We start from the raw sequence: 15,830 nt of genomic DNA, 5'->3' as shown, positions 1-15,830 counted from the left end.
GATGTCCCAAACACTTCTTATACATACCGTGATAGGACGCACTGAAATCCCTTCTTGAAGTTGGTGAATTTGTTGAGGAATGTGTTGCATGTGAGATGTCACTATAAATTACAAAAGAAACTATAAATTATAATAAGATACATGTATTCCAACTATTACTATTACACACATGGATATATTTTCAAAATTAACTCAGAAAAATAAGTGTACCATGCATATATGTACTTGTCTATAATATTTTATAGTTACAGCAAAAAATATATAAATAGTATTTTACAGATATGATCTTGAGATTAGAAACAAATTAATTTTTCTTTTTAATAAAAAATTAAAATTATTATATTGAGTTTTTTTGTTTCTAAAAAAATAGTTAGTTAACCCTATATATAAGACAAATAATAATATAAGAAAAAATATAATTATATCTTAATTATATAAATATTTGTTTTAAAATAATCACATTGTAACTGCATATCTTAAGAGATATAACATGTTTAAAATAAAATTTAACAACAAATACCTCTACATATCAACAAAGGAAAAATAAATTATTAATTCAATACTAAAATTTAATTTAAAAAAAAAAATATTCATATGCTTGAGACTTTACTAAATTTTTTTAAAAAAATTAATTTAATATATTATTATATTAATTTGGGTAATTTGGAGTCAGACACTGTAATTTGGTATTAGGATCTTTTTACTTATTAAATGAAACATTTTGGTCATTTACATTCATGTGGTTTATTTTTGTGACTAAAACTTGAGAATGATCTATTAGGAGAATTACCCCTACTCTAATTAGAAATGTGATTTTAGATATGCTATAATATTGGTATTGAAGTTTAAAATGTTACTAATAAAAATAATATTAATAAATTGAAAATAAATTTTTTTAAAAAAGTTTCAAAAAGTATTTTCGAATTTCGAACAGAAAATTTGGAAAAAAAATTAGTAAAAACAAATTTGGAAATTTTTTTTTAGAAAGTTCGAATTAGCAAACACATAATCTAAAAATATAAAAAAATACTTATTTTTATTTTATTTTTATCATATATTTCTCTGAATTCAACAATAATATTTTTTATTTTAAATATATTAAAATTATGATTAATTTTCTTATTTACATTTTCGTTGGTTGTTGTCATAGATATGTATATATGTTTCAGGAAGATCAAAGAGGTAAAATAATGACCAAAATGTTTCATTAAAGAGGTAAATATACATTTATACCTTTATTGCTAACTAATACAAACCTTAGGGTATAGAGATAAGGGCGGGGAATTGGGACTGAAGTTTAAAATTTTATTAAATAAAAATAACACTAATAAATTAAAAATTAAAAATTTAGAAATAGTTACAAAAGTATTTTCGAAAATATACTCTTTTGCACCGTAAATATAAATTATAGTTCATATAGTAGACTAACGATTTGCTATATTTTGCCATATCATTCTATATACAGTTTAAATGTGTATATTGTTACCTTGAGCCTTGAACAAAAAAAAAACTGAAACCGCATAAAAAGAAAAACAAACCAATTGCTGGACCCTTGAAATTTTTATTATTTTTCTCAGTGAAACAGGCAGAAGATTATATATTTACCTGCATATTCTATGGGCCGGTCAGAGAGTGGGCTATCCATTCTGTTGAGTCGGCGATCCTCGCAACCAACCTATTACAAATTAGGTATATGTATTAGGTTTACTTTGAAAACGTGTACGTTTTTCGACGTATCCAAAGAATGATGGGTTTTTTTTTTGAGAGATGGATTGTTTAAGTTTATTTCATACGCAAAACAATGATGAGTTTTTGGGAGAGCTTGATTAAACATAAGCTAACTATGTTTTTTTTTAAATTTCCACCACTAAAAACACAGCAGAGCTTTATAAGATTTCGTCAAAATCACTACACTCTGGTTAAACTAAACATCTCAGAATGTTAATGAATGACCAAAACAGAGCAAGACCAAGCTTTTCATATTTTAAAAAGAGAGCAAAATCGAATGAAACTCAAAGCTTCACCACATAGATTAAGAGCAGAACATGGTAAATTAATCAAAAGCCATATATTACTGTGAAACCAATCAACACAAGGCTGAGTAATCTGAGACTGACCAAATATTATTGTATGAGTACCTGTTGTGAGCAGTCGCGAATTGGTGAGAAGCGTTTGTGCAGAGGGAGGCGTTGAAAATAATAAGGTTAATAGAATTACTTAGGTTGATTGATTTTGTGTTGATAAATAATATATCAGACACGTAATTGTAGCTAATTTCCTAAAGTGTAAGAGGCAATATTCGTGTATAAATGTGTAAATATTAGCAATCTTAACCTCACATTTTCAAATAAAATGCTTTGTATCAGGATCAGGCAAACCAGGTTCCATTTGGGTAGTATTGCAAAGAACAAATAGAGCAGGAAATAAAGTCCACATGACCCAATTTAAATATCGAACCTAAAAATATAAAGCATCAGATACATCAATACTAAAATGTTTAACAAAAAGGAGTAGCAAACATAAGGATAACCAAAAAAGTTTTAACAAAGATAGTTCAGATGCTGCAAAGACAAAGTTTGAATATGAAAGAAACAAAGCACAATAACTTAATAAACAAAACCAGTACTTAAAACTTATTAGCCACATAAGACCATTACTTAAACTGCAGCAACACACAATCACTGCATAAGAGGATAGGCTGAGGCTTTATTAGCCACTCTTGGAACGCTTTGCTTCAAGTGATTCAAGACTCTCAGAGGATTTTCTAACCCTATCACCAGCGGAATGCTCAAAGCTTGTAGAAGGACCAGATTCATCACCTACACCCTTCAAAACATCATCGGACACTGCTGGAGTAGTGCCTTCTTCCAAGTGTGCTATAGCAAGTGGAGCTTCTGGTGGAAGTATCTTTGTGACAGTTATGGTTTGAGTCTTGCCTGTTAGATTATGATCTGAGACTTTGACAATGAACTTGTGCGTGTGCCCTATCGTATCAAGTAAAGCTTGCGGTACCGGCACGGGATGGTCAGCTCCTAATCCCTCATTTGACTAACATTCAATAAATTAATTTTTAGTTAGACCAATATGGGGCTCAACATAGACAGACTTGAAATTACCTCAAAACATTTGGCAACCAATTCGGATGCATGCTTCCCAGTCAACTCTTTACCAACATCACCAAGAATGGCAAAAACTGCTTGTTCACTCTTGTCATAAACATCAATCTTCGTGAGATATCTGCAATGAAAGATGATTAGTTATTATTTCTTACAAAAAGTAGATAAAACATTGTCTAAAATACTTACTGAGGAACGCCTGTGACCTCCCTTTTCACACACTTCTTATTGTTGCAAATCAGTGAAGTAGGCCCTTTGATTGCCTTACTATTACACCCACCACAAGAAATATAATACCAAGAAGAACTCTGGACAATATCATCTATAGTTGTTGTGCACTCAAACCAAGCAACCTGCAAAATTGAGAAAAATAAACTTCATAAATACCCAAGCATGTCATAATGAATGATAAAACAGATCAACTTTGAACCTTAGTAGTCTCCTGCTTGATGTAAGAGTATAGTTCCTCTAGTGTTACTGGCTCAGGCTTAGTGACAACCTCTGCCGTAATCTTATTAGCAATGTCCAAGTTATAGCTCAGCCTGAGGAAATTGAGGAACACAAAAATATGTTAGAAAGTCACATGAAATGACAAAGCAGAAGCTGTATGAAAAATGATCTGACTACAGAAATGCCTATCATGCAAGATAATCCTTGGTAGGCTGGACATCAGTATCCATAAACACTCTAGATGATGCCATAGAAGCAAGAGCAAGGGTTCCTGATCATAACAAATAAATTGATTACCAACAAAAAAAATTAAAGGAAGAAAGCTATAGACTTGCAACGATTATTTCATTGATATTATCACATATTGTATTGAAATATTTTAAGTAAAATGATAACCTCCAAGATGTTTAGGGTTTACTGTGGTGACCAAAAGAACGGTTGGAGTCCGTCCATATGATATGAACTTCTGGCAGAACTCGGATGCAGCATTGTCCCATAGATAGAGCTTCATCACTGGTCCGCTGTGTAAGGATAAAAACCATTTGTTAAAAATAGCACACAGAGATTGCGTCTAAAAAAAAATAAACAAACTTACTCATGTGTTTGTACATGAACACACAGATGCCGCTTCTCTGCTATGTCAACTTCATCAAGAGCAGTGTGGTCAGTGATAGTCTGCCCATTCACCAGTTTCATGTGGCCAACATAATCTGAAATAGAATATATAAAGGTCCCAGATATCAGACTTATACAACTAATATCATTTCAAACGGGTATAAAAGGAACTCATCATTTGTTCACAAATCACATATCTACTATAAATATGTAAGAAAAACTCATTGAAATAGTAGTTACTGGAGGTGATTAATTATTCTAACCAAAACATAAATATGTAACAAAACGCATTGAAATAGTAGTTACTGGAGGTGATTAATTATAACCTAAAGATCTAAGTATAAACACCAAAAAGAAGTCAGCAAAGCTTACCATAAAGATCAACTCTGCGGTCGCAGTTGGCATGAAACTCCTCGTACCTATGGAACCTGAACCTGTCTTCGAGAATTGGGACCGGATGGTTCTCGAGAACTTTCAAATCAGAGTTCCAAGAGAACGAAATGGTGGCCCTATGATCAGCAACCCGAAACTGGACTTTGCTTCTGGATCCGAAGAAGTTACTCAGTTTATAAACAGAACCTGATGTCAGCTTATACATCCCAACCCGTCCTGCTGTAATAAAACCTTGGATGACAGTTCCCTATAAATCATTTGGAATTGACATTATCAGAAATACCATCTCAATCAACCAATTTTAAAACAGTAGAAATTAACAAAGAACAATTTTTAGAAGAACCTCTTCGTCAATAAGAAGCATCTCCTGTCCGATGAGTTCTTTCGTGTTTAGATTTCGAGCCTCCCAAAAGTGAATCAGACGAAACCTCAGCTCCGCTTCGTGTGGGCTGAATGAAACATCTCTGAAGAACATCTATCGGTCGCCATGCGCGGAGGAGAGAGCAACATCAGATTTTTGCTTCTTCGGAATGTCAGATGGAACATCACTCTTGCCGTTAGGTTTCGCCGCAATCGCCGAGGCAGCAGTAAACTTCCCGTGTGGCTTCATAGACGCGAAGGAAGCAAACGTCTTCTCGTTGGTCTTCTTATCACTCTTGCCGTTAGGTTTCGCCGCAATCGCCGAGGCAGCAGTAGACTTCCCGTGTGGCTTCATAGTCGCGGAGGAAGCGAACGTCTTCTCGTTGGTCTTCTGATCGCTGGAGACTGTAGAGTTGCCTTTGGATTCCATCGAGATAGTTACTTGAGAGAATCTTATGGATTTTAATGGAAATATAAACTATGAAAAGAGATTTATAAATAGAGAAACGAAGAGGAAGGTGAAAGGAATCCATTGATTAAGTTCAGTAAGAGGATTGATTAGATCAGATAGTGGTGAAACGGATCTGAAGGATCTGGAGAAGAGTAACGAAAGAGGTGGAAGGGGAAAGGCAAGAGAAGAAGAAGATACGACAGTCGGCGGAGAGGAAAGAAACGATACGACTTTGGAGAGTTGTTGGTGATGGACTGGGCTTAAAATATTTTAAAAAGCCCACTAACTCGGATTGGTTTGTATGACCCAAACACATCGTATTTCTCTAATGAAAATACACAAATACGATGGTGACGTGGAGTAACCAAGCTGTGGGATTGGCTCTAATTAACTGTCCTACGTGGACACCTTAGAATGCCATGATATCGGGCTTTTAGTAGTGTTAGATATAATAGGGTAAAAATGAGATTATTCTAGAAATGAAATAAAAATACTCCATGTTTTTAGTTATATTCAATTTTCCCTCTAAAAACTTAGAAAAAATAAAGCTGAAGTGAAACTCAATTTCATTATATAATTCTCCATTTCTATTGGAAAATTTGAAAAATACATTGGAAACATTCTTGTGCATTAGCAAACTAAATCCTAAGTTATATGTTTAGATTCATTTCATTAAAATTAAGAATAAATTTTCTTTTTATAAAAAAAAAAAATCCTCTGAAGAGTGAAGCCTCCAAACCAAAGATTTTTTTATTGAATTTAATTATAATCACATGAACAAAAAAAGAAAAAAAAAATACATAGATCGTCTCTCTCTGGTGTTAGCTAGCTCACACGCTTTCGCCTAAAACTCAAAAACCTCCACTTTCTCGTCTATTATCTCGGAATTCGCGAAACAGAAAAAAGAAAAAACTGGGTCTCACGAGAAAATTATTACCCTAAATTTAACCATAAGAGAAAGTTTCTTCCTTTACTTTCTCTAACCCTTCTTCGATGGATTCAAGAGAACTCCACCAACAGCAACAACAACAACAACAGCATCAGCATCCGCAGCAGCAGCTTCAACCACCTCCTGGGTTCCTAATGGGCTCCTACAATCGAAACCCTAACGCCGCCGCCGCCGCGGCGTTGATGGGTCCCACTTCCACATCTCAGGCGATTCACCACCGCTTACCTTTCGGCTCTCTCGCACCGCATCAGCCCCAACATCATCAGCAACAGCAACAGCAACAACAACTGCATCCTCATCAGCATCACCAACCCCAGCCGCAGCATCAGATGGATCAGAAGACCCTTGAATCTCTCGGATTCGAGGGATCGCCTTCCTCCGTCGCGGCCCAGCAGCAGCAGCCGATGCGATTCGGGATCGAGCCACAGGCGAAGAAGAAGAGGGGAAGGCCGAGGAAGTATGCTGCCGATGGTAACATTGGTCTTGCTTTGGCTCCGACATCGCCTGCTTCTAATTCCTACGGCGGTGGAGCGGAGGGTGGTGGTGGTGGTGGTGGAGATAGCGGCGGAGGGGGTAATGCGAACTCTTCCGATCCGCCTGCTAAACGGAACAGAGGTCGTCCTCCTGGCTCCGGTAAGAAGCAGCTCGACGCTTTAGGTACTGTCTGAAACTCGATCTAAAATATTTTCACTGTCTACAATTCTCGATTACTTAGGTTTCTGTGTTTTGTCTGAACAGGAGGAACAGGTGGAGTTGGGTTTACACCTCATGTCATTGAGGTCAAAACTGGAGAGGTAATGTGTCGTGTGTAGTAACTCTTTGATCTTGATTAATTTTGATGTGTGTTCCTTTTGGTTCAACTTATGTCAGGACATAGCTATGAAGGTAGTGGCGTTCACGCAACAGGGGCCACGCGCTATCTGTATTCTCTCAGCTACAGGAGCCGTTTCTACTGTGATGCTTCGTCAAGCTAACAATCCTAATGGAGCTGTTAAGTTTGAGGTATGCCCTTGTTCACTACTTACTTGTTGGTCTGATTTGAGAACTGGAGTTTCATCTGTGTGATCTTGCATTGAGCTGTTTTTGTTATTTGCAGGGTCCATATGAGATCATTTCCATGTCAGGTTCTTTCTTGAATACTGAGAGTAATGGTACGGTGACCAAAACTGGTAGCTTGAGCGTATCTCTGGCTAGACCAGATGGTCAGGTTGTGGGGGGTTGTGTTGCTGGAATGCTAGTAGCTGGATCACAAGTCCAGGTCACTCTAATTCTCACACCTTTATATACTCAATTTGATTCACTGAATCTTCAAGATATTGAAGTTGATGGTGTTTGTAGGTTGTTGTTGGAAGCTTTGTAGCAGATGGGAAGAAACAGAAACAAAGTGCAGGACGTGTTCAGAATACTCCCGAGCCAGCTTCAGCACCAGCCAATATGTTGACCTTTGGTGGTGTTGGTGGTGGAGGAGGACAAGGAAGCCCCCGGTCTCAGGGACAGCAACATTCAAGCGAGTCATCAGAGGAAAACGAAAGTAACTCTCCATTGCACCGTGGTAATAACAACAACAACAACAATCATCATGGACTATTTGGAAACTCTACACCGCAACAACTTCACCAAATGCCACCTATGCAGCAACAGATGTACCATCACCACCTCTGGCCTGGCCACAATCCTCAATAGGCAGATGATGGTTCATGGCTGGTGCTGGCCGGGTTTGCTTCTCTGTTCGTTTTACACATCTCTCCATCAGAATTATCCATAAAGTAGATTGAGCTTTCTTTACTCTCTCGTCTTCTTCTTCCTCCTCCTACTTCTCTTCAATTTAATTTTGGTTTTAGATAAACAGGGATGTTAAGTAGGTTTCATTTCATCTTTTTAGTTTGTTTCTCTTAGTTACTTTTGATTGTGATAACCAGAGAGACTTCTTTTTTACTCCTACAATCAACGAATGATCTCCACTTCGGTTTCAAAATTTCTGATGGAAGAATCGACTTATTTCTCTGCCATATATCAAAAGATCAAACCTTTTAATACAAAATTCTTAATTTATACAAAAGCTTTAACAGAAGCAATTTTTATTATCTATTAAATATAATAATTACATTCATTTTTTTGTCACATATATTATCTATATATATGTTTATTGCTCTTCAGGCAAGTAAAACAAAAACAGTTAGAAAATAGTCAAAATACGTTGAAGATGGTTGATACATATAGTCCAGTCACAGTCTCCATTACTCTTCTTCGTGTTAAGTCTTTTGGCTTTGCTAAACCGCAGAAACCATAGCTGGTGATGCAACCATCAAGTCTTCTTCATCATCCTCATCCTCTGCTTCCCACATGAAATGTGCGTATGATCCCATAACCATACTACAAAAGTCGCAAACAAACACAAACCTTCACATTTTGAATTGGGGATTGCCAATGTGATCAATAATCATATATAGCATACCAATCACCAGGAGAAGCATTAACAGCTTGATCAAAGTAACCACGAGCTCTCTTCTCATCTCTCTTCGTCTCCCATATCAGCTTCCCATACATTGACAATGCTTCACCATCACCTGGACTCTCAAGTATCGCTCTCCCGTAGTATTCCTCTGCTCTCTCTGCATCTTTCTCCACCTACACGATCCACAACAAACATCAAAACTTTGAAACCAAGAACCTCTCTCTCTCTGGCAGTTTCTTGATCCACACGTTACCTCATACAAGAACTTGCCGTAGTTCATCAAAAGAAGCGAATTATTGGGGTTCGATTTCAACATCTCTCGATAGTAATCACCGATCTTGCTCCTACCGTCGTAACCGTCTCCTCCGTTTCCTTTACCGCCGCTGTAACCAGATCCACCGCCACCGGCAACTCCTTGCTCCTCCGCGGGAATGCCGCTCTCCTTCCAGATCAGCGATCCCCAGCCGTCTGAAAACCTAATTTCATCCTCCTCCTCAGGAATATTCGCCGGAGAAGGCTTCGATACGACGCTCTTCAACATTCTCTCGTTTCTAATCACATCGCTCTCCGATAACACCCTCCGCAACCCGGACGTAGCCTTGACGTCGATTGAGATCTTTCCGCCAGAGAATCTCTCGCCGCCGTGGCTGGGTAATGATTCGACGGAGTTGTGCCGGGAGATTGTCGTCGACGCCTTCCGCGACGGGATAAACCCGGTTTGAACCGGCATCGAACCGGCTCTCATTAAAAGAGATGTCATCACGAAGATTCAGCTTTTTTCTTCTCTTTGAACTCCCGATTAAATCATCTCTTGCTCTATATAGATTCGTTAATCATCTGACTTGTGTTTATCTTTAGACTTTTTAACTTCACGATCTCGCGCTAATATCTCGCCACGTCATCTATTCCGTACGATGGACTTAAAGGTTGGATATTTTTCAACCGTCCGATACGATGACCACAATGTGGGGGAGGAATCAGGTACGTGTGGACTGTGGAGGGTTTGCATGTGAAGGCCCACGAGGTTAACTGCTCTCTTAGTGACACGTGGAGAAGGTGGCGGGAGCCGGTGAGTCTAGAGATATTTAGGTTCCGAATGGTAAAACCACTTCAACCGGTGCAGATCAAGCGGATTATGAAAACAGATCAAACAACTATTATAACTTTGAATGATAAAAATAGTTCAAATAAAACAAATTATTGTTTAAATAATAAAAATTATAATAAAATATAACAAAATACATAGAAATATAATAATACGTACACAACAATAAATCTTCACTGAAACCATATGACCGCAATTTTGAAATCAATATATAAATAAAATCATTTTAACTAACCTACATATTTAAATTATATTACTATATTTTGCATAATAGACATTATAATTAAACACACATTGTAAATATAATAATAGATATTTAACTAACCCACATTATCACTTTTCTAGAAAAACCCTCTTTGCTAATTTATATTCATATATATATATATATATATATATATATATATATATATATATATATATATATATATATATTAAATTGAAAGTTAAAGAAATCAAGTATACCTAAATAAGATAAATGAGAGTATTTTTTTTTTAAATTACAAATTTAGTCAACTATAAATATAAAAAATGATTTTTAAATAAAGTGTAAGATTAGTTAACATAATCAACATGAGGCTTTTTCTTTTTTGTTGATGTATAGAAATAATAAGTAATTATATTTATAGACAATAATTAAATATTTTCAGAATTAATTTATTTTAGAAAAAATTATCTATTGGTTAAATGGAAAGTGGAACAACTGAACCGCATTAAAAATGGGGTGGATCAAACTGTCTGGCAGATGTCCTGTTTTTATGCAGAAAAAAAATAATAGAAAACTGTTCTCCTGCATATTATTTTTAGAACTAAAAAAAACATGAATGACAATATTAAAGCAGACTAAACAATTTCCTGCCCAAGTGAATGAACTGCTTTTGTCTCATTCTTTCGTTCAAACAATTAACTCTTGGATGGATTACGTAGATGCACCCAGAATTACGAAACCATCCTTAATTACCATTGTATCCTAACTATATCGAATACCATTGGCGCGCCAAAATCATACAAGAAATGAAGCTTCAACTTCTTACATTCTTTGGATTTTGTTGTCATGTCAATATTATATTATGGCACCTCATATAATGGTGTTGATAAAATACAAAACGTTTTATTAACATACACCAAAACTTTTACATTTTGCATGCATTTCCTTTTTGTTGCGTCTCAAAAAAAAAAATTTTGGAACTGAAATGTGTCTCGATCGAATTACTACAATCAAAATGCAGTTGATTAACGATGTGATGAAATCCAATGACTGAGAGAACCCACAGTGATTAGCCTCTATCAACGATAGATATGACGAATAGTTCATGTCCATATAGCACTTGGGAAAAATGATTTTGATAGGTGAATAATATCACGATCACACAAAATGATATTTCGTTTATCTTGTTTTTATCTCCAAATCTAGAAGATCATGATTCACTACGGTTACAACCTACAAGTGGCAAATTTTCTTGTTTGATATTTGATAAGATAAGTTTATCTTTTTTGTCAAATAAATGATTACAATATGGTATTTTAGTTTTGTCATTTTGTTTGACATTGTTAAAAGCAACCTTATCTTATAAAAATGGTTATTATACGTAACCATTGAAAATGGAAACAACTTCACTCAACCCACTACTTGACTTAACTGATGACACTAAAATAACAAAAGATCCAAAAAAGATAAGAACGGGTTAAACATTTTGTTTCTTTCCTTCCAAAAGACTAACATCATCCTTGATGAACTTAAGACACGTCAGTGACTGGAACTCTTGTACACCTTAATGTCAAAAATTATATCACCTTTACTGCCACGATCATCATATCAAAACATTTCGTCACACCGCCTCTCAAGTTATTCTACCATTTTCTCATCAGTTTCTTTACTTTCTTCCTCGACAATGTTGGATCCATTAATAGCCATTTTAATGAAATGTGTGAAAAACAAATGACTTGGGCCTGTGAATTTAACAGCCCAAAGAATCATTATTTATGATGTAAAGGGACTTGTCCCACATCGCTTAGAGGAAGAGAAGTTGAGCAATATATATATGTTCACTTACCATGAAAGCTTAAACAGCTTGGAGAGAGGAGAGCTCCCACGCGCGCGCCGCCGCCGCCGTCCGGCCGGCTCGGCGTCGGCTTGGATCTTGGGTCTTGGGTCTTGGTGGAGGGCCTCCGGCCCAATAAAACTATTCTTTTTGGACCAAGTTAAGCTCAACGTTTTGCCATTTATTGTATCATGGGACTCTATATTCGTACAGTCCCGTCTCACTAACGGAGCGAATATTTTGAGTTAAGGAAAGAGATCATATCTCGATTCCATGTCTCTTTGCGAATACGATTTCTTATCGTTCTTGTATTCGTTTTTTACATTCGTTTATTTCCTTAACATCGCTTTTATTCTATCGTTTATGTCAGTCTGGTTTTCCGGCTTCTACAATCTTAACTCAAAATCGCTTTATGTTTAAAGCTTTAATCGGGTTGATAAACGATTAATAGAAACGGGTTTTGGAACCGTGTTTGCGATTTGCTTTCTAGCATTTCCGCGAAACGTTTTGTTCTTATCTCACAACGATGTTTGCGATTTGCTATACGCTTATCCGCGAAACGTTTCTGCCTAATGTGTTTGCGATTTGCCTTAGAGCACTTCCGCGAAACGTTTCTGGTTTATTTCATTACGCTTTGTGGATTGCTTTCTAGGATTTTCGCAAAACGTTGATACATTCTTCAAACGTTATATACATGAATTGTTTCAGTAACCGTTTTCTTAAGCGAGTTTGTGAAACATTCTAAGTCTATAAAAATGATTTCTGCGAACGCTTTTAAGCGAGTTTGCAAAACGGTTTTTCCAGACTTATATCGATATGATTTGGTTCAAATACCAAAAATGAACATCGATTTTAGACTATTATTTTCTTTAAAATAATATGTTATTTGTTGAATAGAGTACTAATCCGTTTTTTCATGTTTTCTCTACAGAAAAATGACAAACGATAACAACACCCCCATTGACACCACATATGTCATTCAGACTCCACTCAACGCTGCAGGAACTGATGCAACTGGCGTTACAACCGCTGCAGCAACAACGAGCACTATCCTCCCTGCGGGAAATGCTGCTGATGAAACCACTCGCCGTAGCCTATTCGGTGCTGGTCTTTATCAGACGGGTTCAGTATCAGCAACTGCAAGTGGTCCGGTGGCAGTTCAAACTCCTCCGGCTGTACCTAGCTTGTTCACTCAAGGGCTGATGCCAGACAAGTTTGATGGCAAAGGCTTCAAAACGTGGCAGAAGAAGATAATGTTCTTCCTGACAACGATGAAACTGGACAAGTTCATCCAGGAGGACAAGCCCTTGATTCCGTACGGGATTGATGATGTTCACAGTCTTGCAACTGTTGACATATGGGTGCATTCCGACTTCATCTGCAAAGGTTACATTTTGGGTAGTCTCATTGACCCATTGTACCGTGTCTACTGTGAGATCCCCACGGCGAAAGAGCTATGGAGATCACTGGACAAGAAGTACAGAGGTGAGGACGCTGGCTGCCAGAAGTATGTGGTCTCAAAGTTCCACGACTTCAAAATGGTGGATTCAAAACCCATCATGGATCAGGTGGAAGCGCTTCAGCTCATTTGCCATGAAATCGCTGCTGAATGAATGTCCATCTGCGAGACATTCACAACTCTCAGCTTCGTTGAAAAGTTTCCTCCAAGCTATGCGGATTTCAAGAACTACTTGAAGCACAAGAAGAAGAAGATGGGGCTCGAGGAGCTCATCATGAGGCTTCAGATGGAATCCAGAAACCGAATTGCTGACAAGGTCACTGCTAAGGAGCACAGTGTCAACATGGCTGAGCACAAAGGCAAAGGAAAGGCACACGCCCATTCTCCTGCCAAGCCTTCCAAAACTGCTGCAGCCCTGAAGGCTTCTGGAAAAAACTTCAAGAACAAAGGCATTGAAATCAATGCGAATGCGAATGTGGAGAAGTTCAGGGGGAAATTTCACTACTGCCACAAAGTGGGGCACAAGACTGTTGAGTGTTGCAAAAAGATCAAGGATGAGAAGGCTCAGGCAAATCTCACAGAGGAGGATCTCGTTGCTGTGGTGACTGAAGCCAACATGGTTGAAAGCAACAACCCCAAGGAATGGTGGTATGACACTGGTACAACCACCCACATTTGCACCGATAGGGCGATGTTCAGCACCTATCAGAAAAGCATGACTGAGGAGAAGCTCAAGATGGGAAACAGTGCAGTCTCCAAAATTGAAGGACGCGGCAATGTGATTTTGAAGATGACATCTGGACATGAGATCACTCTGACGAATGTGAAGCATGTGCCTGACATGAGGAAGAACCTGGTCTCGGGAACCTTGCTCAGCAAGAATGGATTCGCCACAAATTTTGAGGCGGACAAGCTCGTGATTAGGAAAAATGGGATGTATTTGGGAAGAGGGTATGTTAAGGGTGGACTTGTCAAGTTGAATGTAATGACAGTCCCTCCGAAAGTTGTAGCTTCAAAAGTTTCAATGAATAAGAAAGAGCCAGTTGCTTATTTGGTTGAGTCTTTTAATATATGGCATGAAAGATTAGGCCATGTAAACTACAAATCTATACAAAGATTAATGAATTTAAATCTAATTCCTAAATGCAAAACAAGTAAACAAAAATGTGAAGTATGCGTACAGGCTAAGCTCACGAAAACGCCATCTACTCGTGTTGAAAGAACTAATAAACCTCTAGATTTAATTCACACAGATTTATGTGATTTAAAATACTTACAAACTAGAGGTGGTAAAAAGTACTTTGTGACCTTCATAGATGACTGCACAAAATATTGTTATGTATATTTATTACATAGCAAAGACGAAACCTTAGAAAAATTTAAAGAATTTAAACTCGAGGTCGAAAATCAGCTTAAAACAACTATTAAAGTAGTTAGAAGCGACAGAGGAGGCGAGTATGATGGTCCATTCAATGCATTCTGTAAAGAACATGGAATAATCCATCAAACTACAGCTCCTTACTCACCAGAATCTAATGGAGTTGCTGAACGCAAAAATCGAACTCTAAAAGAGATGATGAATGCAATGTTGCAGGAATCTGGGTTACCCCAGAACATGTGGGGGGAAGCATTGCTTACCACTAATTATATCCTCAACAAAATTCCACACAAAGTAACTGGCAAAACTCCATATGAATTATGGAAAGGTAATTTACCTTCGTATAAATACCTCAAAGTGTGGGGGTGCCTAGCAAAAGTTGCAGTACCGCCACCAAAGAAGGTCACTATTGGACCTAAAACAGTGGATTGCATCTTCATCGGATATGCACATAACAGTAATGCTTATCGATTTCTGGTACATAAATCTGAAATATCAGACATTCATGAAAATACAGTCATGGAATCAAGAAATGCATCTTTCTTCGAAAATATTTTTCCATATAAGGAAAAACAAGGTTCAAAACGAACTCGAGAAGAAAGAGACAATGACAAAAACTCAGAAACTGAGACAAACGTCGAGATTTCTATAAATGATATTTCAGAAAATGAAGAAAAAGATGAACCTCGAAGGAGCAAAAGAGCTCGAAAAGAAAAATCTTTTGGAGAAGATTTCCTAATGGCATTTTTAGTAGAAAATGTTCCAAAAACTTTGGCAGAAGCCATGGCTTCACCAGAAGCTCCATTCTGGAACGAAGCGGTCAGGAGTGAATTTGATTCGATCATGCAAAATTATACTTATTACATAACAGATTTACCACCTGGCTGCAAAGCATTAGGGAATAAATGGATAATGACACGAAAACCTGGTGGAAAATACAAGTCTAGGCTTGTAGTTCAAGGATTCCGACAAAAGGAAGGCCTTGACTATTTTGATACATATTCTCCAGTGACGAGAATAACATCAATAAGACTGATGATAGCAATCGCAGCCTTAAGAG

At 37.1% G+C, this 15,830-nt stretch overlaps 3 protein-coding genes across 5 annotated transcripts; 1 reads left to right on the top strand and 2 right to left on the bottom strand.

The window, feature by feature from the left end:
- Nucleotides 1-1,689: 1,689 nt before the first annotated feature.
- Nucleotides 1,690-5,918, bottom strand: LOC106404818. Of its 2 annotated transcripts, XR_007327865.1 has the most exons (8): nt 4,918-5,918; nt 4,554-4,821; nt 4,162-4,276; nt 3,963-4,087; nt 3,547-3,837; nt 3,306-3,469; nt 3,117-3,237; nt 1,690-3,048 (listed from the first exon to the last, which is right to left on the bottom strand). XR_007327865.1 is itself a non-coding variant. In XM_048766580.1 (5 exons), the coding sequence occupies exons 1-5, from the start codon at nt 5,047-5,049 to the stop codon at nt 3,755-3,757; spliced, it is 723 nt and encodes a 240-aa protein (XP_048622537.1). In that variant the 5' UTR covers nt 5,050-5,918; the 3' UTR covers nt 1,690-3,754. The 2 variants fall into 2 exon arrangements, 1 of the variants encoding a protein (XP_048622537.1); XM_048766580.1 differs by having other exon boundaries at nt 1,690-3,837.
- A 161-nt stretch (nt 5,919-6,079) lies between these two features.
- LOC106430627 (AT-hook motif nuclear-localized protein 13) lies at nt 6,080-8,309 on the top strand. Of its 2 annotated transcripts, none has more exons than XM_013871407.3 (5): nt 6,080-6,967; nt 7,073-7,128; nt 7,205-7,336; nt 7,431-7,592; nt 7,673-8,309. In XM_013871407.3, exons 1-5 carry the CDS (start codon nt 6,379-6,381, stop codon nt 8,015-8,017), a joined length of 1,284 nt encoding a protein of 427 aa, XP_013726861.2. In that variant the 5' UTR covers nt 6,080-6,378; the 3' UTR covers nt 8,018-8,309. The 2 variants fall into 2 exon arrangements, with proteins under 2 accessions (XP_013726861.2, XP_013726860.2); XM_013871406.3 differs by having other exon boundaries at nt 6,080-6,991.
- Nucleotides 8,310-8,395: 86 nt separating this feature from the next.
- LOC106430628 lies at nt 8,396-9,626 on the bottom strand. The gene is made up of 3 exons (XM_013871408.3): nt 9,043-9,626; nt 8,790-8,962; nt 8,396-8,707 (listed from the first exon to the last, which is right to left on the bottom strand). Exons 1-3 carry the CDS (start codon nt 9,547-9,549, stop codon nt 8,605-8,607), a joined length of 783 nt encoding a protein of 260 aa, XP_013726862.3. The 5' UTR covers nt 9,550-9,626; the 3' UTR covers nt 8,396-8,604.
- Nucleotides 9,627-15,830: the final 6,204 nt, after the last annotated feature.

The sequence above is a fragment of the Brassica napus genome, chromosome C8 (assembly GCF_020379485.1).
Source record: "Brassica napus cultivar Da-Ae chromosome C8, Da-Ae, whole genome shotgun sequence".
NCBI lineage: Eukaryota > Viridiplantae > Streptophyta > Magnoliopsida > Brassicales > Brassicaceae > Brassica > Brassica napus.
This window is presented reverse-complemented; position numbering and strand designations above follow the sequence as displayed.